The sequence below is a fragment of the Protopterus annectens genome, chromosome 8.part1 (assembly GCF_019279795.1).
Source record: "Protopterus annectens isolate FY-2018-M chromosome 8.part1, PAN1.0, whole genome shotgun sequence".
Lineage (NCBI taxonomy): Eukaryota > Metazoa > Chordata > Ceratodontiformes > Protopteridae > Protopterus > Protopterus annectens.
In genome coordinates, this window is record NC_056742.1 from 535,704,240 (window position 1) to 535,731,281 (window position 27,042).

The 27,042-nt window shown below is 43.3% G+C and overlaps 1 protein-coding gene across 1 annotated transcript in view; it reads right to left on the bottom strand.

The window, feature by feature from the left end:
* Window positions 1-27,042, bottom strand: part of EDC4 (enhancer of mRNA decapping 4) — a 2,017,057-nt gene that overhangs the window by 805,900 nt on the left and 1,184,115 nt on the right. Inside the window, exon 15 of the mRNA XM_044082055.1 lies at window positions 14,582-14,778. Coding sequence (XP_043937990.1) covers window positions 14,582-14,778 — 197 coding nt within the window. The remainder of the gene's footprint in view (window positions 1-14,581; window positions 14,779-27,042) is intronic.

Below are 27,042 nucleotides of genomic sequence, written 5' to 3' on the forward strand. Positions count from 1 at the left end.
TTTAACCAGTCTTGAGGTGCATTTGGCTTTAATGAAGATGGATACAGCTCCTCTTTTGGTTCTTTCACACTCATTTTGGGGTCTGAAAGTGTGGAAGGCATTGTAGCCTTGCACAGCCAGAGTGCTCTCTGTGGCCTTGAACCATGTCTCAATGACTGCAAAGACATCAGCACCTTCCACGGTCAGGAGTGCTTCCAGGGAGTGTAGTTTCCTGTTTAGGCTACTAGCATTAAACAGCATAACTCTGAGTTTGTCTCAAGTGGATTTTTTTACATCAGGAATGTTGTTTTGACAATGCCTAAAAAAGGCACTATGGGGAAGGTAAGTGCCTTTGCCAATATCCAAAAATTTAGAGTAAACAAGTGAAGACCATCTCCGGCAAAGCAGCATGGTCTGTCAACCATGTCTTCCCAGGTTGACAGATACTGGATCCCCCTGGAGTGACACCAGAAACGAAGCCAACTGCTGAAGTCAATCATTGTTTTGTCTACACTGTGTTATAATCCTGGGTGAAGGTAGAATGCTGCTTAGGGCTAGGGACATACCTGCCTGGGACACAATCTGAGAGTTCGATCACGTCTCTCTTCATACAGTCCAGAGAGGTACACCCCAACATGTACTATGACACAGTCATAAAAAGAAGTTATGTACTCACCATAATGTTGCATCTGAGTAGTTGGACTTCACTTGTCATCAACCTGTGGGATATCGGATCCAGACCGGATCCGAGAAGGCAGCTTCACCAGCATCTGATCCGAGCTCCATAATACCCCTCCATCTCCTTCCTTCCCTCAGATCGAGTTTGCTATACCACACACACAAACCCAATCTGATAAACCTCACCAACAATGAAGAACAGGAGAGCCACACAGGTGCTCTCTCCTGCCTACCAATGTAAAAAACATGATGAGAAGGTCAGGGGAAAGGAGGGAGGGATGGTTGATGACAAACGAAGTCCAACTACGCAGATGAAACGTTATGGTGAATACATAAAGTATAGTTGTGTACACTTACCATAAATGTAGATGTTCGAATGTATTCACTGTTGCAGTCATTACATTTGGGTAATCTGCTGGCAGGTTGCCCTCAGTCGGCCTGAATAACAAAGTCTTGGGTCCTGCGTCGGTTGGTGTCTCCTCTTACATGATGTTAGGTCATCAGGGGTATAAAACATGCAGCTGACGCCATTTTAATCAGTCTTTCTTGCTGCGTGGTGCCCGAAACAGAAGCAGTTCGCAGGTGCCGGTCGGCTGACTCCTGAAATTTTGCATTCGAGTTTCAGAACCGAAGTCTTCAACTAAAGCTAAGTACCCCTGTTGAAGGCAAGGAATAAGTGGTATTATTTGTTTCCAAACTGTGACAGTGTTGAGACCAGACACTCTTTAGGTACCACTGCAGTTTCCTCATATGCAGGGTGCGCTTGTTAAACCTAGCACAAAACCGACAACCTGTGACGTCGTGGTCTGGGCCTAGGCATGGGATACAATAGGAATGGAAATCCTTATGAGGTATTTGTTTCCCACAAGAAATACAATTATTAACTTTTACTAACATCGGTCTGAGGCAAGAAAAAGTTTCCCCAACGGGGTACTTAGCTTTGTGTAATGACTGCAGCAGTGTATCATGATGAACATCATGCTGTTGGTACTTAAGCATATGAAATTGACAGTTTACGGCCCTGATTGCCAAAGTTGCAGATGCATAAACCTTTTTTCCCCATTTGTCCAGTGCCCTTGAATCTCTGTCAGAGGGGGTAGGATTTTTTACTGTTGAAGCCTTAACTGCCTTTGGACCCTGTGAAATAGTTTCAGGATCAGCTGCAGGGTTTCTAAATAAAAACTTATGTGAGTCAGGGACCCTGTATTATCTGTCAGGTTTACTGGGAGCAGGAGGTAAGTAGTCAGGGGTCAGGCATGACTGCGAAAACACATCATCCACAATGTCTAAAACAGGGGGAATGGCTAAAGGCTTGTGCTGAGGGAGAAGAAGGAAATCCCTGAGTCTCTTTTTAGATTCTGAAAAGTCTTGACTCTCCCAGTGAAAATGCTCCCTCAAAGTATGCAAGGTTTCTCCAAATGAATAATCCTCAGGAGGAGATGCAGATGGAACAGACTCCTCAGCATCAGAATCCTCATAGGGAGGTATAGACAATTCCTGATCTGAAGATTCATAATCAGTGTCTTGCCTAGGCCTCTTATCTGGAGGGGGATGTGTACCCCTGATCAAGGTAATAAGGTCTTCAGCCATTTTGCTCATCTGTTTTTTAGGCATAGAGGCCTGTGCACGTGGCTCATGCATCGGTTTTTTAGTTTTAGAAGTTGCATTTGTCTTTGGTTTTGCAGCTGTCGTCGGTTTGATGTACAAATGTTGAGGTCTGAATACACCCTCAGAAGCCGGTGCCTGCTCAGCGGCTCCGGACCCATCAGAGGGAGATACATCCGTCGGTCCAATACCTTCAGTATCTTGTGGCATGCTGGACTCCACATGGGTGTCGGTAAAGGCCTGTGACTCGAAGGTAGCGGGTATCAGGGGCTGCGAAGGTGCCTCACTGAGTACCAGCGAACCGGCGAATGGCTTAGGAGAAGCTTCGTTGTTGGTTTTGGATCTTGACTGCCTTTCTCTGTCCTTTTCTTTGCGTTTTTCATGTACTCCGGTAGTCGGATGGCTATCCGACGACATTTCTAGGTAGTTAAATCTGTTTCCAAAATACTTTGATGCAAAAATATACCGACGCTTAATAGTGCGTTGGTTAAATCTAGCACAAAACCGACAGCTAGGCACGTTGTGATCAGGGCCTAAGCAAGGAATACAGTATAAATGGAAATCCTTATGAGGTATTTGCTTCCCACAAGTAATACAATTATTAGCTTTTTCTGACATCGGTAAAAAGCAAGAAAAAAGTTTCCCCAACGGGGTACTTAGCTTTAGTGAAGACTTCGGTTCTGAAACTCAAACTCGAATACTTCAGTAGTCGGCCGACCGGCACTTGCGAAATGCTTCTGCTTCGGGCACCGTGCGGCAAGAAAGACTAAAGAAAATGGCGTCGGCTGCATGTTTTATACCCCTGACGACCTGACGTCATGGAAGAAAAGACAGCAACCGACACAGGACCCAAGACTTTGGAATTCAGGCCGACTGAGGGCAACCTGCTAGCAGATTACCCAAATCTAATGACTGCAACAGCGAAACACGAAGAACATCGTAGCTGTCTGTGTACGTCTAATAAGTGTAACTTATATTCACTCCTGTTCTGAAACTTTGGAAAGAAAACAAGTAAATTGATTGATTGATTTATATTTGGTTCAGAGGCCACTTTAGGCAGACAAGAAGGATTAGTACGAAGTGACACCCTGTCTTTATGGAAAATCAATAGATGCCTGATCCGGACTGATCTCGGGGGACAGGGTGGATGACTAGTCTCCTTAGCGGCTTTTCTATTTCGAGTGCTGCTACCTCCCTTTGTGCTGGTGGAACGTCTGGGAGGTGTTTTATTGGAATGGAAGAAGATGCAAAGGGGATGATATAACCACTGGATAAGAGACTCCCATGCCGTCAGGTGCATCAAAAGGCAACCCCCTACTGCCTCCAGAGCAGAGCAGTCAGGCAACCCCTCAAGGCTGCTGTGCAGGCCTGTCTGAGAATGGTTCTCAAGACCGGAAATTTCTCCCCCCGCCTCTGAGCCAGCATCTGTCTTGTCCCCATCTGCCTCTATGGGAAGATGAGTCCTGAGTTTTCTGGGAATACTGAGACTTCCGGAACCACATCTTCTTTTGCCCTCACTGATTCCTGGAAAAGGATCTTTGGGGGTTAGAGAAGCAGATCCCGACAGCAGACAATGTCTTCCTGTCCTTTTCACTCTGGACCAACACCTCATGAACCGTCTTCCCACACAAGGAAGAACCATCATAAGGGGCATTTGCAAAAGACGCCTTAAAGGGTTCTGTGAACTGACATAGCCTAAGCCAGACCCCTTCCGCCCATGCCACTCCTTCAGTGGCATGCGAAAGGGGATGCATGGACGTATTAGAAACCACTTTGAGAGTGGCCATTCGCGTGGGGAATATGCGCTTATCCTCCGGTGGCATGGATTCTGGGGGCAAATCAGTTAGCTCCTTGACCAGGTTGCACTGCAGTCGAGTTACGTGGGCCAGATAATTCAGCACCCTTATAGAAAAGGTGGCTGAAACATATGTCCGCTCTCCCAGATGATCCATCATCCTGGACTCTCAGTAGGGAGGATGGACCATAGAACTTTCCTGGGCTATTTTTTCTTAGTGGCAGCGGCCACCACCATGGATTCCACTAGGGACCCCTTGTTCCAACTAGGTCTGTCTACAAGAGGACTCAAAATTTTGTTGGGACACTTGGGGATTGGCTCCACGGTGTCCGTTTCATTCCATGCCCGGATGGTAATAAGGTCCACCAAGGGATCCGCAAGGGGGGACACCCAGGAGGTAGACAGGCCCGTGACGAAGGCCTCCATAAACACCAACTCATCTGAGGAAGGCTGGGGGCAGATCAACCCCCCATGCTGGCGCAGGATTTCCATGATGTCTTCAAATAAGACATTATCGGGGGGTGATCTGGGGGAACCTTCCCCTTCCTCCAAATCGGTATCCTCAGTGAGGGACTCTGGGGAGGAGTCCAGGTGCCTCCTTTTGCACGTTTGTTTGCGAGGAATCTCTTCGGAGGGACTCTCCAGAGAGGGCTCGCAAACTACCTGTGGTTCCTCGAGGGAAACAGTCTGGGGCACATCGAGCACGTGCTGTCCCTGCAAGGGCAAAATGGCTGAAGACACAACCAGAGGTGAGGGAGTCGGGGCAGAATCCAATGAGATGGTCAGGGGCCTCGATTCACTGGAGAGAACCCTTTCCACCACATCGAAAGTCGAGTGGGAGAGAGCCTCCTGGGAAACTAAGCTGCTCTCCCCGGATCTGAAGTGGGGATTAGAGCCGAGTCCACCGGAGCTGAGATACTAAGGAGAGGGCCCTCAGGCGACAACATCAGCACCAAAGGAGAAAGACCCAACCCCTCGGATCTGACGCCCAGGCTTTAGCTCCGAGAGCCACTCGCGTCCAAACTAATCGGATCTGACGTGCTCAAGGTAATGGCTGGTGTCAACCCAGTGATACTGGGACCTCTCAGATCCATAAACTCTGATACCGGGGGTCAGACCAGAGAAGGAGATATAGGGGCAAAAAAGGGAAGCGAATGGACTGGCCAGACCCCCATCTGAATCTGGGTGCAAATAAACTTTTGCATCATTTTGTCCATGTCCGCTTCACTCAAACTCCTGGTGGAATGCAACAAGGCCACTGACACCGATTGGGTGGGTCAATGTGCGAAGGCCTTGGAAGAAGGTCTAGACTCCTCTGGCGAGAATCTGGATGAGCAGAGAGCAAGAGAAACTGGCCTGGTAACTATTTGTTGTTTCGGAGGAGGACCCACCGGATCCATCCGGTCCGGGGATCTCTTCCTCTCTTTGTCTATCTCTCTCTCTCTTTGTCTTTGCCATTCTCTTTTCTAGGCTCCCTATCCACAGGCCTATGTACCGGAGGTTGAGTCCCAGCCTGGGAGGGAGGGGGAGAGACTGTGGCTGAAGAAGAAGCGGAGGCAACCGCTGCCATAGCAGGAAGAAGTCCCTTGAGGATCAGTTTTGCCCTGCGATCCTTCAGCGCCTTGGGGTTGAACCCTGCACAAATAGGGCAGTCTGTGGAAAGATGGGATGCCCCCAAACACACCACACACAGTGTGCGGCCATCAGCCGGGAACAACTTATGGCCACACTCTGTGCACTTCTTAAAGACCAGTTTAGACTGCTGATCTGCCATAACAACAAAATTAAAGGCACGAGGTACAAGGCCCTGACCTGCCTGACCACACCACTCATGCACAACTAACTAGCAAGGAGGGGAAAGGTAGAGAAGGCCTACTCTAACTGTCTACAGGAAAAAAATACTTTTTTTTTTTTTTAAAACGACAAACACAAAGCAAAACGAAGGGGAGGTTAGGCAAAGGGAAAGGGAACCTGCCTGAACCAACAGCAACACAAACACTCAAAAGTATTCGAAAAAAGCACCTACCACGCATGGAGCTCTGAGTCCATGCTGCTTGACAAAGCTGCGGCAAATGAGATCTGAGGGAAGGAAGGAGATGGAGGGGTATTATGGGTAAGGGGAGGAGCTCAGATCAGATGCTGGTGAAGCTGCCGTCTTAGGTCTGGTCCGGATCCGATATCCAACAGGTTGATGATCAAATGAAGTCCACTACTTTAGATCTGTAATTGTTGTTGAGTTACTTGAGTGCATGCGTACAGTGATGGATCCTGGCACTTGGCAAGCAGCTGACTGTGACCGTCTCCTTTGACCAATGTGGTGAGGGGGACATCACTATGGAGGCATCTGTGACCAGGACATTTGGTTTTGAGGTGTTTTGCCTTACAGGTTTATTTACTGAGACACTGGTGTGTGTGATATGTGTAGTGGATTCTATTTGCTTTGCAGTGTGTGCAAGTGGTTTGTGCTTGAGAGGTTTCTGATATTTTGGTAGGCTTCTATTCAACACCTTTGCATTTGTGGATTTGTGTGTTGTGACCTTGTTTTGTTTAACAGGTGATGTGTGTGTGCTGACAACCTGTTTGATGTCCAGTTTGTTGTTACATCAGAGAACGGATTCTAAATTCATAGTGTAATTACATCTCTCACATACTGTATTTGTTTTAGGAGTAAGTGGTTGTCAGTATACATGAGGCATTTACTACATTGCTTCAGGATGGCTATGTCAATTAGGCTGGCTGGAGAAATGGTTGGAAACTGACCCTCCATTATAGCAGGTTTTTACTGTAAATACTATCGGGGAACATGCTAGTTTGACCAGATTTTGCTCTAGGATTAACAAAGAGGTTCATTCTACTGAAGGTAAGGGATGAAAACCATGGCAATGCTTCTCAGTGCACAACTGAGTTTCCCGCAATGGAGCAGGGAAGCTTGGGAGGGTTCACAAAATAATGTCTAGGAGAAAGTGGTCTTTCAAGGGCTTTGCATCCCGTTGCACGGTGTGGAACTAGTCGCAAACACAAGGCTTAGGTACAGGCAAAATTAAACACTTTTAAGCTAACCTACCAACAGAAAAGCACACAATGAGCTTTCTTCCAGTAATCTCCAACTCAGATGAGGCTCACACTACACACTTCTGCCACAGGAGTGTAGGCAGAGCCCTCCTAATGTAAGATGGCTGGAATAGTGCTCGAGTGTAACAATACAGTCTAGATTCAGCAGATGTGAATCTAGTCTATGCTATGTACTAGCTACTTAAAGCAACAGAAAAAGAAGTTATGTACTCACCATAACGTTTCATCTGAGTAGCTGTACTTCATTTGTCTTCAACCTGTGGGTTACGGATCCAATTTGGATCCGAGCCAGCAAATTCACGAGCATCTGCTCCGAGCTCCAAGCTCCTCCCCCTACCCATAATACACTGCCACCACCTTCCTTCCCTCAGATCAAGTTTGCTGCCCATAATAACTCAGAACCCGATCCAACAAAAATTCATCACATCAACTTTCCCAACTAAGACACAAAGGCGTACTCTGCTACATACTAAGCCAGCAGGTTTGGGGGAAGGAGGGTGGGATGGTTGAAGACAAAGTACAACTACTCAGATGGAACGTTATGGTGAGTACATAACTTCTTTACCTGAAGTAGTTTACTTCATTTGGTCTTCAACCTGTGGGACAGAGTCCCCAGCTACCTATGCCCTAGGGTGGCCCTCATGAAAGGATATTCCGGAGCACCGCGGAGCCAAAAGATGCCCAGCCTTGAGATACCAAATCCAACTTATAGTGGGAAATAAAAGTATGACATGAGGACCAAGTAGCCACAGAACAGATATCATCCAAGGATACTCTGGACCAGAAGGCCACTGAAGTAGCCATGGATCTGCTGGAATGGGCACTAGCCTGACCAGGAAGAGAAAAGCCCTTGTCCTTGTACAATTGAGAAATACAGAGAGAAATCCATTTAGCAACGGTCACCTTGGAAATGGGTTTACCCAAAAACGGTTTAGAGAAAGACACAAACAACTGAACAAACTTTCGGAAAGACTTAGTTCTGTGTAAGTATAAATGTAATTGTCTATGAACATCTAACAAATGCAAGTTGTATTCACCTTTATTTTTGAAACTCGGAAAGAAAACAGGTAAATTGATAATCTGATTTATGCTTGCCTCAGAGGCCACTTTGGGAAGAAAGGAGGGGTTGATAAGAAGGGACAACCTGTCCTTGTGGAAAACCATGTACAGAACCTTGATAGACAATGCTGGAGTTCTGAGACCCTCCTACTCAAGGTGATAGTTACTAAGAAGGCTGTCTTCCAGTATAGAAATTTGAGGTCTACTGTTGCAGCCAGTTCGAAAGGAGGAGCACCTAAAGCTTGCAGCACCAAGGTAAGGTCCCACAGAGGAGTGGGATCCTTGACTGGAGGACACAAAAGAAAAGTACCTTTGATAAAGGCTTTGCACAATCTGGAAGAGGCCAAAGTAGTCATATTTTCACCAACGTGAAAATTGGAAATCCCCGCAAGTTATACCTTTGCTGTAGATAAGCTGGCCCCGTTAAATAATGTTTGCCAAAAATTTAAGAATGACCAGATTTTGAGCCAAGTAGGGATCCAAATTTCTCTGAGAAGCCCAGATGGAAAAATGCTTTCACTTGCTACGGTAGATTTTTCTGGTGGAGGATTTAAGAGCTGCCACCAGGACAGACTTAATAGAAGAAGACAAATCGGGAGTCCTGGCAATTAGGGGAACTGAAGCAGCCAAGCTGTAAGTTTCAGACTGTCCAGATTCGAATGAAGGACCCCTGATGGGTGAGATATGAGATCCGGGCGGAGATCCAAGATCCAAGGAGGAAATAGAAGATAAGACCAGAGGAAGGGAAACCAAATCTGGCAAGGCCAAAAAGGGGCAATGAGGATGACTTTGCTCCCCAGTCGACAAGCTTTCTGTAAAAACTTTGGAATAAGAGGTAATGGAGGATAAACATACAGAAGACCGGGAGGCCAAGCATGGACTAGAGCATATCTAGGGGATTCCCCCAGCGAGGGGTTCAGAGCGAAGAACTTGCTGCACTTCGCATTGGAAGGAGATGCAAAGAGATTGCAGCAAGGCTGACCCTACTTTAAAAAGATCTGTTCCGCTACTGAAGGATTCAGAGACCACTCATAAGGCATCAGGATACAAAGGCTGAGCCTGTCCGCCAGAACGCTGGACCGTCCCGGAATGTGCATTGCTACCATAAAGTGACTGGTGGAGATCGCCCATTCCCAAACTCTCATGGCTCCGCGACAAAGGGGGCAGGCTCTAGTCCCTCCCTGTTTGCTGATGTACCAGACCACCGACATGCTGCCTGACTGAATTGCAATTGTTCCCAGAGAAAGAGAGGCATGAAGAGCCTGCAACACTAAAAGGACCACTCTCATCTCTAGAACACTGATGTGCAAGCTGGTCTCGGTCGGGGACCACATGCCTTGGACTGTCCTTCCTGAGCAATGCCCCGCCCCCCCAGCTGGGAGGCATCCAAGGTCACTGTGGCTTGGGCTGGGGCTGCGACAAATGAGCATCCTTCGAGAATGACCACAGAGTGCATCCACCAGAGAAGGGATGCCCTGCAGGCTTTGCTCATATGAATTGGATGACTCAGTGGAAGATCCAGCAACAACCACTGTACAGCAAGACTCCACTGTAAAACTCGCATATGCAAATGAATGCATGGAAGAAGTGTAATCGTGGCTGCCATAGAGCTGAGGGCTTGCAACACTATGCTGGTGGGCGAAATGAGTGAAAAATAGCAGTGACATGAAGTCGCAGCTTTCAAATTCTGGGGTCAGGAAGACCTTTGTCTATAAGGTGTCTATCTGTACTCCGATAAACTCTATGACCTGGACAGGGTCTAGACGAGATTTGGCAATGCTGACTGTAATGCCTAGATGATCTGCTAGGTGTAGGAAAAAATCCCTGGCCTGACAAAGTAGACGCTTGGTGGATGCAGCAAGAAGCCAGTCGTCAAGGTACGGAAAGACCTGAATCCCCTGGAGCCTCAGGTGAGCCACTACTACTGCCATAACCCTGATGAACACCCTGGGAGCTGTGGTGAGACCAAAGGGTAGAGCTCAAAACTGATAACGACTGGCCCCTAGCCAGAAGCGAAGGAACCTTCTGGAGCTTCTGTGTATCTTTATGTGGTAGTAAGCATCCTGGAAGTCTAACGAGCACATCCAGTTCATCTTTTGTAAATAAGGCAGGGTGGACTGTAAAGTGACCATTCACAACTTTTCTTTGGCAAAGGACAGGATCAGGGATGACAGGTCCAGTACGGGCCTGAGGTCTCCTGTCATTTCTGGCACCAAAAAGAACCTGGAATAGATGCCCAAGCCAGAATGATCAAGAGGGACGAGTTTGACGGCTCATTTCTTTTGCAGCTCGATAACCTCTAGTGTTGCCACCTCCCTTTGCGCGGGTGGTACGTCTGGGAGGTGTTTGGGTGGAATGGGGGGGAGCTACAAAGGGAATTGTATAACCTCTGAATATGATCCGTAGCACCCAACGGTCTGATGACACAGACTCCCATGCCGTCAGGTGCAACGACAGGCGACCCTTGACTGCCTCCAGAGCAGAGCAGTTGGGCACCCCTTCAGGGCTGCTGTGCAGGCCTGTCCGAGAAAGGTTCTCCAGACCCAAAATTCCTCTGCCCCCCTCTGCCCCTGGGGTGGTGCCTGTCCTGACCCCCTCTGCCTCTAAGAGAAGAAGAATCCTGAGCGTTCTGGGAATACTGAGACTTCCAGAACCACATCTTCTTTTGTCCTCGCCAATTCCAAGAAAAGGAACTTTGAGGGTCCTTGAAGTAGATCCCAATGGCAGACAGTGTCTTCCCGTCTTTCTTGCTCTGGACCAAAGAGTCATGGACAGTCTTACCAAAAAGCGAAGAGCCGTTGTAAGGGGCATTCGCAAATAACACCTTGAAGTGCTCCAAGAACTGACACAATCTAAGCCAGGCATGACGCTTCATGGCAACGCTGGACCCAGGCGCCCTAGCCGCTCCCTCGATGGCATGTGAGAGAAGGCGCATGGACATATTTGATACCGCTTTGAGGGTGGCCATCCTCGCTAAGAATGTGTTTTTATCCTCCTGCGATATGGACCTAGGGGGTGACTCAGCGAGTTCCTTAACCAGGTCGCGTTGCAATCGAATAACGTGGACCAAGTAGTTCAGTGCCCTTATAGAAAAGGTTGCTGACGCATACGTACGCTTTCCTAAGAGGTCCATCAACCTGGACTCTCGGTTGGGGGAGGGACCAAGGAACTTTCTTGAGCCAGTTCCTACATGGTGGCCGCTACCACCATAGCGTCTACAAAGGACCCTTTGTTCCATGCCGGTCTGTCAAAAGGGGGCTTAAAATTTTGTCAGGGCGCTTTGGAATAGGCTTCACGGTGTCTGGTTCCTTCCAAGACTGCAAAGTGATTAAATCCGGCAGAGGGTCGGGGGGGGGGAGCACCCAGGAAGTAGACAGGCCTGTGCCAAAGGCCTCCAGGAACACTGACTCATCCGAGGAAGGTTTTGGGGTGGACCAGCATCCCCACTGGAATAAAAGTTCCATGATGTCTCCAAAGGAGACATCTTCGGGAGGTGATCTGGGGGAACCATCCCCTTCCTCGAAGTCAGTGTCCTCCGTAAGGGACTCCGGGGAGGAGTCCAAGTGCATCTTCTTGCACGTATGCTTGCGAGGAACCTCTCCGGTGGGTGTCTCTGGAGAGGGCTCGTAAGCCACCTGATGTTCCTCTAGGGAAACCATCTGGGGCACTTCGGGCAGGGGCTGTCCCTGTAGTAAAATGACTGGAGTCGTACCGGAACCAGGGGGAGTCAGGGCGGAATCCGAAGAAATGGTCAGGGGTCTCGATCCAACGGACAGGACCCTTTCCGCTACATCGAACGGTAAAGGAGAGTGAGCCACCTGGGACTTCAGCACAGAAGCTGCTCTCCCCGGGTCCAACAAGCGGATCGGAGCCGGTCCCGAAGGAGACGTAGTGCCGAAGGAATGGCCCGGAGCTGTCAGAGTCAACGGAAAAAACCTCCACCCCCTCGGAACAGACGCCCAGGCTATGGCTCCAAGAGCCACTCTGATTCGAACTAGTTGGATCCGATACGCTCAAGGCAACCACTGGTGAAGCAGCAAGTACCATCGGCACCCACACCTTGACTCTGAACATCCCCGGATCCAGATACTCCGAAGTGGAGGGTCGGATCGGAGAAAGAGAAATTGGTGAAAGGAAGGGACGCAAGCTTCCACATCCAGAGGGAGAGGGAGCTGGCAGGACTCTCATCTGGATCTGTGTCCAAATAAACCTCATCATTTTAACTATGTCTGATTACGAGAGACTACGCATAGATCGCGACGAGGTGATGGACTCTGACCTAGCTGGCCGGTGTACTGATGCCCTAGATGAAGACCTAGGCTGCTCCAGAGAAAAACGTGGTGATCGGAGCCGAGGGGAGGTAGGTTTAGTAACCACATGTACCTTAGGAAGAGGCTCACTGGGGTGGAATGATCCGGGGACCTCTTCTTGTGTCTTTCAGTCTTGTTCCCTCTCAGGTTTCTTTTGGTGAACAGAATCCCCTTCCCCAGGCCTAGAAGAGGGAGGTTGAGTCCAGGCCTTGGAGGGAGAGACAGAGAGAGAAGGAGTGACACAGACCAAAGGAGTGGTCACAGCCGTGACCACTGAAGTAGAAGAAGTGGCTGCCTCAGAAGCAGGGAGAAGGCCCTTCATAATAAGTTTTGCCCTGTGGTCCTTCAGGGCTCGTGGGTTAAAGCCTGTGCAAATACCACAATCAGAAGAAAGGTGAGACACACCCAAGCAGACAACGCACAGAGTGTGTCCGTCTGCAGGTGACAACTTGTGGTCGCACTCTGTGCATTTTCTGAACATTTGTTTAAGTTGTTCAGCCATTATCCACAACAAAAAGCCTAACACTACCTACTAGACCACACACACAAACAGGGGTGAGGGAGGAATTACTTTTTTGAAAACTTTTTAAACTAGAAAAAAAAAAAAAACATGATGCACCAGCAAGGGGAGTGGAGAGGGAAACTACACTAACTCACCTAAAACACTTAAACTGCAAAAGAGCGCTGAATGAAAACTCAAAGTACTCACTATACCCGGAGCTAGGAGATCACGATGCAAACGCGGCAAATGAGATCTATGGGAAGGAAGTTGATGGCAGTGTATTATGGGTAGGGGAGGAGCTTGGAGCAGATGCTCGTGAATTTGCTGGCTCGGATCCAAATCGGATCCGTAACCCACAGGTTGAAGACCAAATTAATTAAACTACTTCAAATCAGCTTTTTTAAGGGCAGAAAAATATGGTAAAAATCAGTGAAATGAGACAGCAAAATGACAAAATACAATCAGCAAAGTGCAAAGGAAACTCACAAGGTACTTATTTTTACGATTTTAGCAGTGGATGCTTTGGATTTCATCAGAATCTCTCCAGACCTCTGGTAAAAGTTGCCAAACGTTGAGCAGCTCTAATTGGATGACCTGCAGTGCTACTTCCCTCTGCACAAACTGGCAGCTCTTCGAGCAGCTGTGAACAATGGAAGACTATGGAGAGCACTTTCTATAGAGGATTTTAAAATGGAGAGGTTTGCTTATATACAAGGCACAGGGAACTGTGTTTGCACATCCCAGCAGGATGAAAGAGACTTTTATACAGTTAATCCCTCAGGGCATTCAGATAAAAACACAATAAACTTTTCACCAGTAGTTTCCAACTTGGATAGGTTGAATTCAGCTCTGTTCTCACCAGAGTGCAAAAGAACCCCCCTTAAAGTAAAACAAACTGGTTTTGAGCTTAATTGCAGTAACATGCTTTACAGCAAAAGTCAGAATTCCTGTAATGTCAGGAATACTTAGAAATAAGTTCACTAACTCTGATAAAAGTTCAGCAAAAAAACAGAAAAAAGTGCACAACATAACAGAACAGACAGGAAAAACTGCAAAACTTAGAAATATTTTGGTAGACACAGGAAAACTTTGGCAAACTTGGAACACATGTTGCAGTACCACAGGAGGTTAGGAAATATTAGAATACTGCTAAAATAACCTAACACACACACACACACACACACACACACACACACACACATACATACGTAAATACAAATACATCTATATACAGATATATACATACATAAACACAGATATATAAATATTATAAACAGCATACTATGTACTCAAACATGCATGTGTCTTTGTGGGTGCGCACATGGATAAAACCACAAAGCATATGCATACATATGAGTATAATGTGTACGTGTGTGTACATGTATGCAATCATGTTAGCTTAAATAATTCCACACAAAAAAAGCACCTACTGGTGACTACCATGAGCAAACCAATAAAATACTGATGAAGAGACTACAAACCAAGCGTCTTAGTTTTGCAGTGCTATCTCATCTACCAAAGCAGAAGTTAAACTACACATTGCATCATTCACTGAACTCCCTTACACTGTTTATCCCTTACCTGCTGAAGTGATGTGCTAGGTGTCATGAAGGCATCAGGTGTCATTAACTTGGGTTTTGTCTCACTGGAAATGGATAAGAAATCAGCAGGTAAAGACAAGTCTGCGATCCGACGCAAGTCATGCTGAGACCCACGAGTGGAACCTTTATCTGATCCCACTCCTTCCAAGCTCACATCCGCCAAATTATCTGTAAGTACTTACAAAATAAGGAAAATATACTGTCTAAGTAATATTCTACAAAAGTTTAGTTTACATTTTATTTTCAGTCTAACACATACTGACATTTTAAATCTTCTAGAACTTTTTAGGAGCCTGTTTAACCAAATTTTATTAAGTGACTTGACATTATCTTTGGGATGCTGCAAAAGAAAACACAAATACTTGAATTGTGTACTAGCTGTAGCACCATCAAAGTGGCGTAGATATACAGAGGATATAAACTCGGACATGAATGCTTCTTAGAAATGCTTACTTCAGAGGTGGTAATACTGCAGCAAGGTGGTTTGGTCTCTTCCAAAAGAGCTGCATATCCCCCCCCCCCCCCAAAAAAAAAAAAAAGTATTCTGAACTTCTGATGAAAAGTAACTACACAGCAATATTAACAGAAAAACAGAACAATTATATCTACAGACATCAAAAGGACCCTACTACTTACATAAAAAAATCATGCCTTAAACTTTTTTACCCTTTTCTGATGGCATGAAAAGTTTATTACTTAATTTTCAGTCAGTAGTTTTATAACAATAAAATGAAACAGGAAGAACAGTACAAAAGAGCATTCATTGGACAGCTTGTGAACGGAGTCCCCGCCCCACAAAACAAATTCACACTAACAACTGCAATTCTCTTTGTTATTATTTGCTAATGAGCTGATGTGTTTTAAAGCTAAAATCTAGGAGTCTGACTAATTCCTCATCTGCTGCGTTTTCCAAACTGGATGTCATAAGGCAGTAACTGGGGTAAGTACATTTAATATTGTGTCAATGCATGCGCTGACAATTATAATACAAGGAATGGATTAATATTAGTAGCAACTGAGGTCAAGATAAGCCTAATGGAAAAGATTTGGAAATTAATATAAATTCACACACTAACAAATAGTCAGGCATAAGGCAATGAAAAATATCAGTGAGATTATGGCACCTTCCTTGAAATTTCAAGATAAGAGTGACCCACTGAGACAGATGTCTGGTGTCAAAGCCATGGCCTCAAGCTCAATGCCAAAAGTGCATTGTCATCCCTTTTGGTAAAAATTCTGTACCCTTGAACTACCACATAGGCGGTAGTCTACTTAACACCGAAAGTGTGATAAGAGACCTTGGGACAGAGGTGGACAGTAGTCTCTCCTTTGATAATCACATCGCCACAGCAGTCAGGAAATCCTTCTACGTGGCACACCTCATCACAAAAGGTTTCTCATCCAGGAAAAAAAGAGGTCATTGTTCCCCTCTACTCATCACTTACTAGACCCATTATAGAGTACGTATGTACCTCACAAGACATCTACAACAACAGAAATACCTCACAAAGAGGATTACCGGCATCAAAGAGATGCCCTATGCAGACCGCCGCAAAAAACTCCAGCTTTATTCTGTCGCATATTGCCTACTCAGAGGCAATCTCTGCCTAACATACAAAGCTATGTCAAACCCAGAGCTGTTGGACATGCTCCACTTAAAGAAATCCCAATCCCTCCGAGCTACACGCTCTAGGGACCTAAACCTTGTCACCACAATAAACAGAACATGCTGGAGGGATTGATTCCTGTCCCAGAGACTTCTCATACTCTGGAACAAACTACCTATCTATATCAAACAAAGCTCCTCATTAGCACTCCAAGAAAAATCTTGATGATTGTATGGGAGATAGGAAATTCACCCTGGGGATCACGTCTGTGGCTCTGCTTGACAGGGGCACAGGAAAATAATTTTCTTGGTTGGCAAAAGCCAGGGTACCGTTTGGCTGGGCTTATATAGGCCCTAGGGCCAATAGCCTAGTACCTACCTATGAACCAAAACTCAACTAGTTGAGAAAGACAAGGAGACCACTTATTCGACAACTGGTTCAGTTTACTGACCATTTAAGGCCATGACCCATGCTCATAAGCCAAATACATATTTATTTTATTTTTACATTTGTTAACCGGGTTAGTCAGACTGGTGACCCAGAGAGCTCAGTGGAGACCCAAAAAGAAAAGCCCCAGGAAAGTAATTTAAAAAACTAAGAAAAAACCCTAACAACTCAAGTTGCAACATACTTAACGGTACAAAAACAGAGAAACAGAAGTACACAACATGAATATTTTGAGAATGCAGTAACAATATACTTGAGAAATTTGGTTAGCATTAAGTTATATAGAAGGAATATAGCAATGCCTAAAATAAAATAAAATCTGTAATACAATTCAGAGTAACATCATGATGTAGTACAACAAAGATGCATTTAATAGCGTCGGTACTAACTGCAGACAGAGTAATATGTGCAGACAGTTTAGACAGCAGATGCCAGGCAGATATGGTGATTGAGAGGAAAAAGAAAAATTCATTAAGTTATTTCCTGACAAGTATAAATCCAGGCATGTTAGAAATTAATTTTTAGTTGCTTTTTGAATTTGTCACTTTTAATTGTGGAGCGAAGGGGGATTGGAAGTTTGTTCCATGAGTGTCCAACTGAATGACTGTAAAGTATGAATTTTCCAATATTTTTGTTTAGATTGGTCATCCGAACTAGGTTTTGTTGTATGCTTCTGAGGTGATGGATGGATGTGTAGGGCAGGGCAGGGATTGTGGCTATTTAGGATGCTGTGTGCAATTTCTAGTAACAATACTTGAAGCATGCGGGGGAGCTCAGGCCATCTTAAGCTTTTCAGGGAGTTACGATGGGATTTGTAGCTACTTCTGGCTGCGAATCTGGCTATCTTGTTAAAGGTGGTTTCCAGTTTGGTTAAGAGATTATTTTGGAGGTTAGTAACTATGGGAGCAGCATACAGCAGGGATGGTAGAATAAATGTTTGAGCCAGTATAGGTCTAGATTTTTTAGGTATATGTTGTTTGATACAGAACACCTAGTTTTTGACTGGACTTTTTGATACAGTTTAAGATATCTAGGTCGAAGTTTAACTGGTCGTCTATAGTAACATTAAGCAATTTGGTGTATGCATTGGCAGTGACAGCTGTATTACCTAAGGATGAGATGGTGAAGTTGCCTTTAGCTGGATTGAGGTTTTTGGAGGAAAAGGAGAAGCCTGGTCTTTCTGGGGTTGAGAAGCAGGTTGTTTTCAGTTAGCCATTGTTCTACTAGGTGCAGAGATTCCTGAGTGACAGTTTGGAGATTTTGTATATTGTCGGGGGTGTTAATACTTGCAGATTCATCTGCATACTGTATTAAGGCAGAGTGGGGGCAGGAGACGGAGGTTATTTGTAAACATATTAAAAAGTAGGGAGCCCAGGATAGAGCCCTGGGGAACCCTGGTCTTAACAAGACGGAAAGGGGAGAAGGATGTTTGCCATCTGACAGAGTGACATCTGTTTGAGAGGTAGGTACTAAATCTGGAGGTACTGGAGGTAGAGAGTTGTAGGTTGGAAAGTTTGTTTAAGAGAATGGGATGGGAAACAGTAGCAAACGCTTTGGATAGGTCAAGGAATACAGATGATACAAGTTTATTATTATCTCTGGCTTGGGCAATGTTGTGCGTGAAAGATAGGAGGGCAGTGGCAGTAATGGGCAAGGGTCGGAAACCGTGCTGTGTGGGTGCAATTAGGTTTGCCTGTAAGAGGTGGTTTAGTATTTCTCTATGTATACATTTTTTTCCAGTATCTAGGATAAGGGGATAACATGACAACAAGCCTGTAATTTGAGCATTCTGTAGAATTTCCTTCCTTGTGGAGGGCTATTATGAAGAATTTTTTCCAGATATTTGGTACTGTATTTTCTTGGATGGATCTATTGATAAGTATAGATACAGGATATGCTATGGATCTGGCTGCATGTTTGAGAAATAATGGAAAGAGTTTGTCGGCTGATGGGGAACAGGGTTTGAGTTTGTTAAAAAGTGATATGATGAAGGAAGTTGGTACTGGTGCTATGGAGAATGAGAGAAGAGATGAGGTGGGAGATAAAGTCTTAATATCAAGAGTTTCTGGTTTAGTAAGCTTTTCTATTGCTTCAATGAAAAAGTTGTAAAGCAGAGCTGCAGTTTCGCTAGAAGGCTTGTTAGGGAAGGGGTTTGGTTTAAAAGGGTTGCCTGGAGATAGTAATATGTTTATTGAGTGCCTGAATTTCTTTGGGTTGGAATGTGGGCTGCTCAGACATTTTTGATAGAAAATGTTTTGTCCAGTAGGACCTGTTTTTTTTTTGTTTGGTTGTGCAGCTGTTTATATAAGTTCAGGTGGAAAGTTGAGTTGTTTTTTTCCATGCTCTCCAGGCACTGTCTCTGTTGTTCATAAGTGATCGAGTTGCATAGTTTAGCCATGCTTTAGCCATGATATTTGATCATTTATTTAATTACTCAATCACGTCACCAGTAGTAAACAGTGAAATTGTGAAAAAGATAAATGTGTTAAGCAAAAGAAAGAATGTAAAAGCAAAATAAAAAGGTTGTAAGTACCAACGCACATAATTCTAGGTCTAGTGTTCTCAAAATGGTGGGGTCAGCATCCCTGAGAATGTCTGTGTATGTGTTTAAGGTGACATCAAGCAAGCCCAAAATAATGAATACAAGCAGTGTTAATTATTCTGTACTAATTTTATGTGGGTTCAGACTAAACGTAAAAATGTGTCAGTTAATGAAATGTGCATCGGACTACAAATAAGAAAGAATGAGGGAAGGTGATGAACTGACTTAAAGGGTAACCATCTAAAATGACTGGACCATCTAGTAAGTCCTAAAATACAAAGAGTGAATGGCTGAAAGAATGGACTTACATATACAAAATCTGAGATGTCACTTCTTGGAATATTCCCTTTTTTCGATCTATGACAATCTTGAAGTTGGTATATGTAAGTTAGGGAGTTGAAATTTTAAGGAGAAGAGCGATTTTGAGTTCTGCTATTCTCCTGTGTTTTCGGCCTTTTTTTCCTGGATTGCTGGTACTCAGCATTTTGAGTCCTGATATTTTAACAAGGATCCAATTTAAAGAGCAACTATGTCTTCCTTTCTCCAAATTGTATTTTCCTCCTTACAGAATAATTCCCTTACTACTGCATATTAGAAAGGCATGACTTAACAATTTCTTCCCCTATGAGGCATGTCTATCTTTCAGCTTCCACACTAGGATGTGATAAAATAAACTCTCATGATACTTTCTTTAGGAATTTGTTTCCCTTACCTTTACATCACTTCATCCTTCACATCTAAAAATGTATTGCCAAAGAAAACATATAGCAAGGTACGTGTGCCTCACATTTTATTACTTCACAAGCAGTAGTGTCATAAACCTATCTAGGCTCAAAATTTACAGTGCTTTTACTATATACAGTTGCATTTGTTTTCTTCCCTGGAAACATCAACTTGCTGAGCCTTTGAGACTTCACAGCTCTCTAACTCTGTAGTATGAAGGTGGAGAAATACGATAACCTCAGAGAGCAACTTCACTAACATGTTTTGCTTTGCAAGCTAGGAAATATAATAAACTGTGTGGGTTCATAGATGGAAAGTGGGAAAACGACAAGACACAAAATTTCACTTTAAGAACTATGTTGCCTCAGTTATTTCCTTCTATTTCCGAATGAACTTTTTACAGAATGTGTAACACCTACGTAGAAAAGATATGTGTAAGAATTACTGCAAACCAGTCAATGGAAAGTACAGTTGTGTACACTTACCATAAATGTAGATGTTCGAATGTATTCACTGTTACTCTCATTACATTTGGGTTATCTGCTTGCAGGTAGCCCTCAGTCGGCCTGATTAACAAAGTCTTGGGTCCTACGTCAGTTGCTGTCCCTTCTTCCATGACGTCAGGTGTATAAAACTTGCAGCCGACGCCATTACATCAGTTTTTCTTGCCCCAGATGTCAGGTGCACCCCTAATGGGAAGCAATTAAATATAAAAGCACAATGATATACCTCCAACAAAAAAGCAAATACACCAAAAAGCTTTTAAGCAGAGTAAAGGAAAGTAGAGGTATAACCAAAAGAAGTTAGGGGGCTGTTGGGAGGGTAACCAGGACTGCAACAGTGAATATACTCGAACATCTACATTTATGGTAAGTGTACACAACTGTACTATGTTCTTCGTGTTTCACTGTTGCAGTCATTACATTTGGGTAGATTCTCAAAACTATGGTTGGAAGGAGGATTTTAAATAGCATTAGAACCAGCTATAAGGCTCTGCAAGACTGCAGTGTCAAAACCAGCTCTGGATTTAGAGAAAACTGGCAAACGATAATGCTTGGTAAAAGTATGTACAGAACTCCAGGTAGCAGCTTCTAGGATGTCCCTGGTAGGGACGCCTCTGAGAAAGGCTGTAGAGGTAGATGCAGCCCTGCTGGAGTGAGGTCTGATTCCCTGGGGGATAGGTTTTCCATGGTGCTTATAGCAGAAATGAATGCAATGGCCTATCCATTTAGAAATGGTTTGCTTTGAAATAGCCTTCCCCTCTGCCCCTGCAGCAAATGTCACCAGCAGTTGTTCAGATTTCCTTTGAGGTTTAGTCCTGTCCAAGTAGAGTCTAAGTTGTCTGTGCACATCTAAGGAATGCAGTATCCATTCCCCTTTGTTCTGTAGATTAGGACAGAAGGTTGGCAAATGAATGGACTGATTAAGAGCCACACTGGATACCACCTTGGGCATGAAAAATGGATTGATTCTGAGGGACACTCTGTCCGCATTGAAGATGATGATGCATAAGGGCCTGTAACTCAGATACCCTTCTAGCTGATGTGATTGCTAAAAGGAAAGCTGTTTTCCAAGAAAGAAATGTTAAGTCCACAGTGGCAGCTGACTTGAAAAGGGATAGAGTGAGTTTCTCCAAAACAAATTTAAGGTCCCAGGCTGGGGTTGGAGCTCTCCTGGATGGTCTCAAACTTCTGGCCCCTCTGAGGAACTGCTTGAGCAGTGGATGAGAGAAGAGGGGAGGTTAATATGTTATAATGAGCTGAAATGGCTGAGGCGTGGATTTTAATGGGGGAAAAAGACAGGCCCTTGTGAAGCATCTCAGTTAAGTATTGTAAAATCTGAGGTAAATTGGGTGGTGCTGTGCTCATCCCTTGAGATTGGTTCCAGGCACAGAATCTTTTCCATTTTTCAGCATAAGATTTTCTAGTAGTAGGCCTCCTTGCCTCTAAAATGATATCCATCACAGGTTTACTGAGGGATGGTAAAGGAGAGATTAGGTAATTAGCCAGGCTGCAAGGTTAAGTGTTAAAAGCTGAGGGTGCAGACCCAAGACTTTGTTAATCAGGCCGACTGAGGGCTACCTGCAAGCAGATAACCCAAATGTAATGACTGCAACAGTGAAACACGAAGAACATCTGCTACTAAGCATACTAAAACTTCAGCAATATATCTCAACACTTACATTCTAAGTGAAAGGAAATGCGATCTGACGAGACAGACTAAGACAAATTAATCTCATCAGATGTGCCTTCACAGTGAATTATTGGCAAAAAAGTAGCCTTCCAAGTAAACAAGTTCGCATCAAGATAGGGGCATTAAGGGTTAGAAAAAAATTTAAATCAGTTATAAGTTGTAATTGTGCTGCATGCTTCATGTATTACAAGTAGTTATTGTGCCTCAGACAAGTTTGGGTTTTGAAGAACCTGATGACAAGATAAAAAAAAATGTATTTTTTTTTCTTTTTTCAGTTTTCACTTACACTGGTCCTTTAAACTAGCGTCACATTTCAACAAAGGACTGTCAAGAGTCCAATTATTTAGAGTAATCCCTTCAACTAAATTATTTTGTTTATAAAAACAAAATAAATCCACTTCCAAATCCTCGTTCTTGAAAAGAGAACCAGGCTACAGATCATTCCTTTTATAGGATTTACTAGGAAAAGTGTTTTTGTCCTTCAAGACTTGGAAATAATTCCTCCTGTTGGAGGCTTTTCAGCTTTTTTAGGTTCTTTTCTAATGAAAGAAGCAACTGGTTGGAGTCTTGTTTATGGCATACACTGTTCCTACTATTTTTCTGTGCTTGTCCTGGGTCCTCTGAGTACTTCTACTGCGGGTTCTCCATGAGGCTCCCAAAGAAAAACTGGTGACCAGTGAGCAGATCGCTTTGTGGGTCATGGTTACCTTTTGTGGGTTCAATTTTTATGCTCTGGTGGTATGGTCTGCCTATGACTGCTGAACTGGTGTCAACATCTAGAGTATCTAATTCATTCTGTGGGGGGACACGGTAAAAAAAAATTGTAGTTGGCATAAAATCATATCAACCTAAGAATCTCTTTTGATGCAATCTGCGCTTATTTTGCTGACTTTACACCATTTCAACAAATATATTCATTCATTACAGATATTCAGATTCTGTGGAAAGATGGTAACCTCACTTGATAACACATTGCAAGGGCTACACTGCCTAAACATGCTCACACTTGTAAGTCACTGAGGCAGTAAAAAACAAAAAAATCAAATGACTCTATATTAACTAAGCAAGCCTGACAACAACCCTCAAAATAAGGCAGCACTGTAATAATACTGTTTATAAGAAATGAGACCAATCAGTTAGTGGATACATGAATACCAAGCTCTGCAACATGCCCCTCCCAGTCCACCCTTTTCAATCAATTCCTCCATTATAACCTAACTTGCTTCTACATAGTAAGTGCATTACTCATTTACAGGTAAAAAAATGTTCATTCATTGTAGCAGTTTGGTTTTACAGTATTTAGAATTAGTCTACAGTCTATTTACTTTTGAACTGCAGCTGAAGATCACTTGCATATTTATGTAAATATTTTGCAATTTTGCACTCTCTCTCTTTAGAATGTACTTCAGATTAATTTCTATAATCTGGTTACTTTCTTCTGGAACCACTGGCTAGCCTGTAAAAGGGCCACAATAATCATTGCTTTATCCTAGTTAAGAAATGTAAATATAAACATAAAGATGTTCCAGCTATAAAACAGATAACCTTTTAACAGCACTTAGTTCCAGCAAAACGCTAAAACGCAAAAACTTATGCACCACATCTGACTGCAGAAAAGCTGTTCCAAGAATTGCAACAACCAGTTTAAAACTTAAATGTCTTACAAAGTGACACACAGCCAGACAGTATGAACAGAAGCAGGGATTCCTAGGTCTTTTTTTTTTGTTTAATGTAAAATTTCATTTAACAAATTACACAAGCTTTAACAAAGCATGGACCTAGCTAAAATATGCAGTGTTTAGTACCGCAAACTGTTATCCTGAATAATACCCAGTAAACCAATATCTCCTAGAGCCTGAACTGAAGACAAATAGCAACAGCTGTCCCACTGGGTTCTATTGATCAAGCTTATGACAAATGACCAAAAGAGGTATTTCAGCACTTTGTGCCCTGTGCAACTGCTCTCTGCTAACAACAAATCCAGGGAAGAGTATTAGAAAGCCTACATAACCAGGGACAAAGTAGAAAAACATGCAGAATAAAATGAATACTTATACATCACTGCACAACAAGTTGTTCAGAGCTCTTACAGTCCCCTGTACAAACACATCAAGGGATAAGTATGGTGAGCAACTGTCTGCAGAAGGTCAGAACTTGCACGCAGAACCCTGGAAAGAGCAACAGACATCCTATGCGACCAAGTACATAAAAATAAAAGAAAAACACAAAAAACACTGCCTATATACATTACAGTACAGCAAGCTGCTCTGGCCTCTTACAGTTCCTATGACAAACACTCGCAGCAATGGAGCCCTATGGTAAGGTGCACTCGCACAGAGAAAGCATGTACCAGCACCAATTCTGAAAACATAAAACAGACAAAACAAACGCAAAAGCCTGTATGCAGTACTGAACAGTAAGTCAGTGCTTATACAAGTCGCCAGGTTATACACTTACAACAGGGGCTTCTTGCTGTTCCATCTTCTCAAGTAGAATTAGATACCATCACTGTAGCAACTACCTCAAATTAGAATGAGAAAAATACTGAGTCACTGGTATCCCCTACAACTGAATTGCCAGATGCAGTGGGAGAAAAGATAATTAGATACACTCTTCTTATTCAAAACAAGGCATCACAAACTTATCAAAATAAACTGATATCTAGAGAGGCTAAAACACCTTCATACTAGTCACTAATCATTCTCATCAGACACCTCTAACAAAAAAGAAGCCATGCTCTACGTGGAAAATAAAAACAATCTGGCTAGCTTGTATTTCTAACTCTAACGCAATATTTAACAGTTATTAATAGTTATAATAAGGGGTGCTTTTGTGTCTCTACCTATTAAAAGCCAAAACGTAAGGGGTGTCCTCATTCACCACAACCTTTATTAACAGACGTCTTCTTAGGGAGATACAAAACCAGCTATCTACAGCAAACTGGATCCAGGTCCCTGTTTCTTACCTTCCCGGCTGTAGTTTAAATGATATTAAGGGCGCCCTCTATACACTAAACAGAGACAAGATTATACATTTAGGTTCTCAACACCAATTCATCCAACGTTTCCAAACTAGTCATCCAGAGCTTTAAAATCTGAGTTATAGCTGACCAGAGCTTTTAAACTAAAACTTGTACCCTTGCCAACTGCCTTCACATTACAAAATATAAATATATGCTATCTGTAGATGACCAGTAAGAAAAATACTTGATGTTTGGTCCAATAAAATCAAAACAAAGGATGTTACAAGTATTAAACATGCATGAGTGAAACAACACAATACATATATAGATTAATAACATGAAAGCCCCATTATGTTTACAATAAATACCTTGTGTTTAATTCATTTAAGCTTTAGGTTGGAGTGTATCTAAGGAAGAAATAACAGTGCCTCCTTATTATCTATGAATTGGTTACAGCACCAATCCACAAGGAAACATTTTAGATTCAGCCAATGAAGAAAAATAATGAAATAGCAGCAACATGAGACATGAGTAGCAAAAAAATGAACAAACTAATAAACTTGTAAACCAGTATGACTGTAACACAGTCTTTACTTAATATAAAAATAAATAATGATGAACATGAAGAACATGAAGGACAGGAGGTTAATTTGAGAAAAGGGAAGTCCAGAGTTATGGAACTGGCAGGACAGGAGCATTTATGAAGACAGCTGTTATTTGAATAATGGTATATTTTATAAACATTTTACTGCTGGCATATTTAGTATTTTCTTTTCCTTTTGTTGCTTTTGCCAAAGGAGTCGAAACAAAATGTATAGTCTTTTTAAACAGAACATAGGCTAAAGAGTTCAGTACTTCATTATTCAAATAGTTCTGTCTATAAAATGTTTCTCCTCAACTAGCCCATGAATACCTTTGCATAATTTATTACTTTCTCTTTTCCCTTCCTTAATGTATCGTCATATACTTATGATATAGTCCAGGGTTCAGATAATAATACACAGTAAATTTTAAACCATCACAATTCTGATTGTGGACTAACTTAAAATAAGTTCCATATGGGCTTAGGGTCTTAACACCCTCACATGTTTTTTTCTTGTATTCTAACACAAATTTCTAGGCGTGTCTGCCTAATGTAATAAAAATTATAAAGATACAGTAATTCTAAGATGGATGCTTTTGTACAACAGCCTAGTGAGTTAGTAAACTTCGCATGTTGACATTAATAGAAGGCTCACTGGTAAAAATTTTATATTTGTAAAGTGACTACACTTTGCAAACCTTTAAGTCTTAAGAAATTATGCTATGCCCTGGAAAAGTGCCTGAATGTATAATTATGTCCACAATCTCAGAGTTGTTAGTGCATTTTTTTTAATGGGGGGGGGCTGTATTAAATATGCCTCTCAAGACATGGTCATTGGTAACACTACAGCAAAGCTTCTTCAAAATCCTTGAGACACCCTCTAAAAGAGGTACACGGAGTCACAAGGAAAATCTCTTCTTTTTGTGCATCTTGGAGTGTATTTCTCCTACAGGAGCCCACTGTAATTAATCTGAGATTGCACTGCTGTTGAAAACCCTTTGAAAAGAGAAAAAGTACAGTTGTTTAAATTGAACTTATCATAACAGCAGACCTTCGAATGATCACTGCTGTAGTAGCCTTAGCTATATGGATTATATGCTGCCAAGAATATAACAGCGAGCCAGGTTCCAAAGCTTCAGGGCACTTTCCACTTGTCCAAAATGTCAAGCAGCTCAAGGTGAGCAAACAAAGGCAAGTTTAGGTTCAAAGCCCATCATAGTTATCCTACCAGCAGACAGAGGGAGGCCGAGCCCTGAAAAGGCAATTTTAGGAATAGTGAAAAAATAAACATCCACACACTGGCATAAAAAAGCACACCAAAAAACAAGGGAGATGGAAGGAGCTTAAAAGCAGCAGCGATCATTTAAACATCTCGTGCGATGGA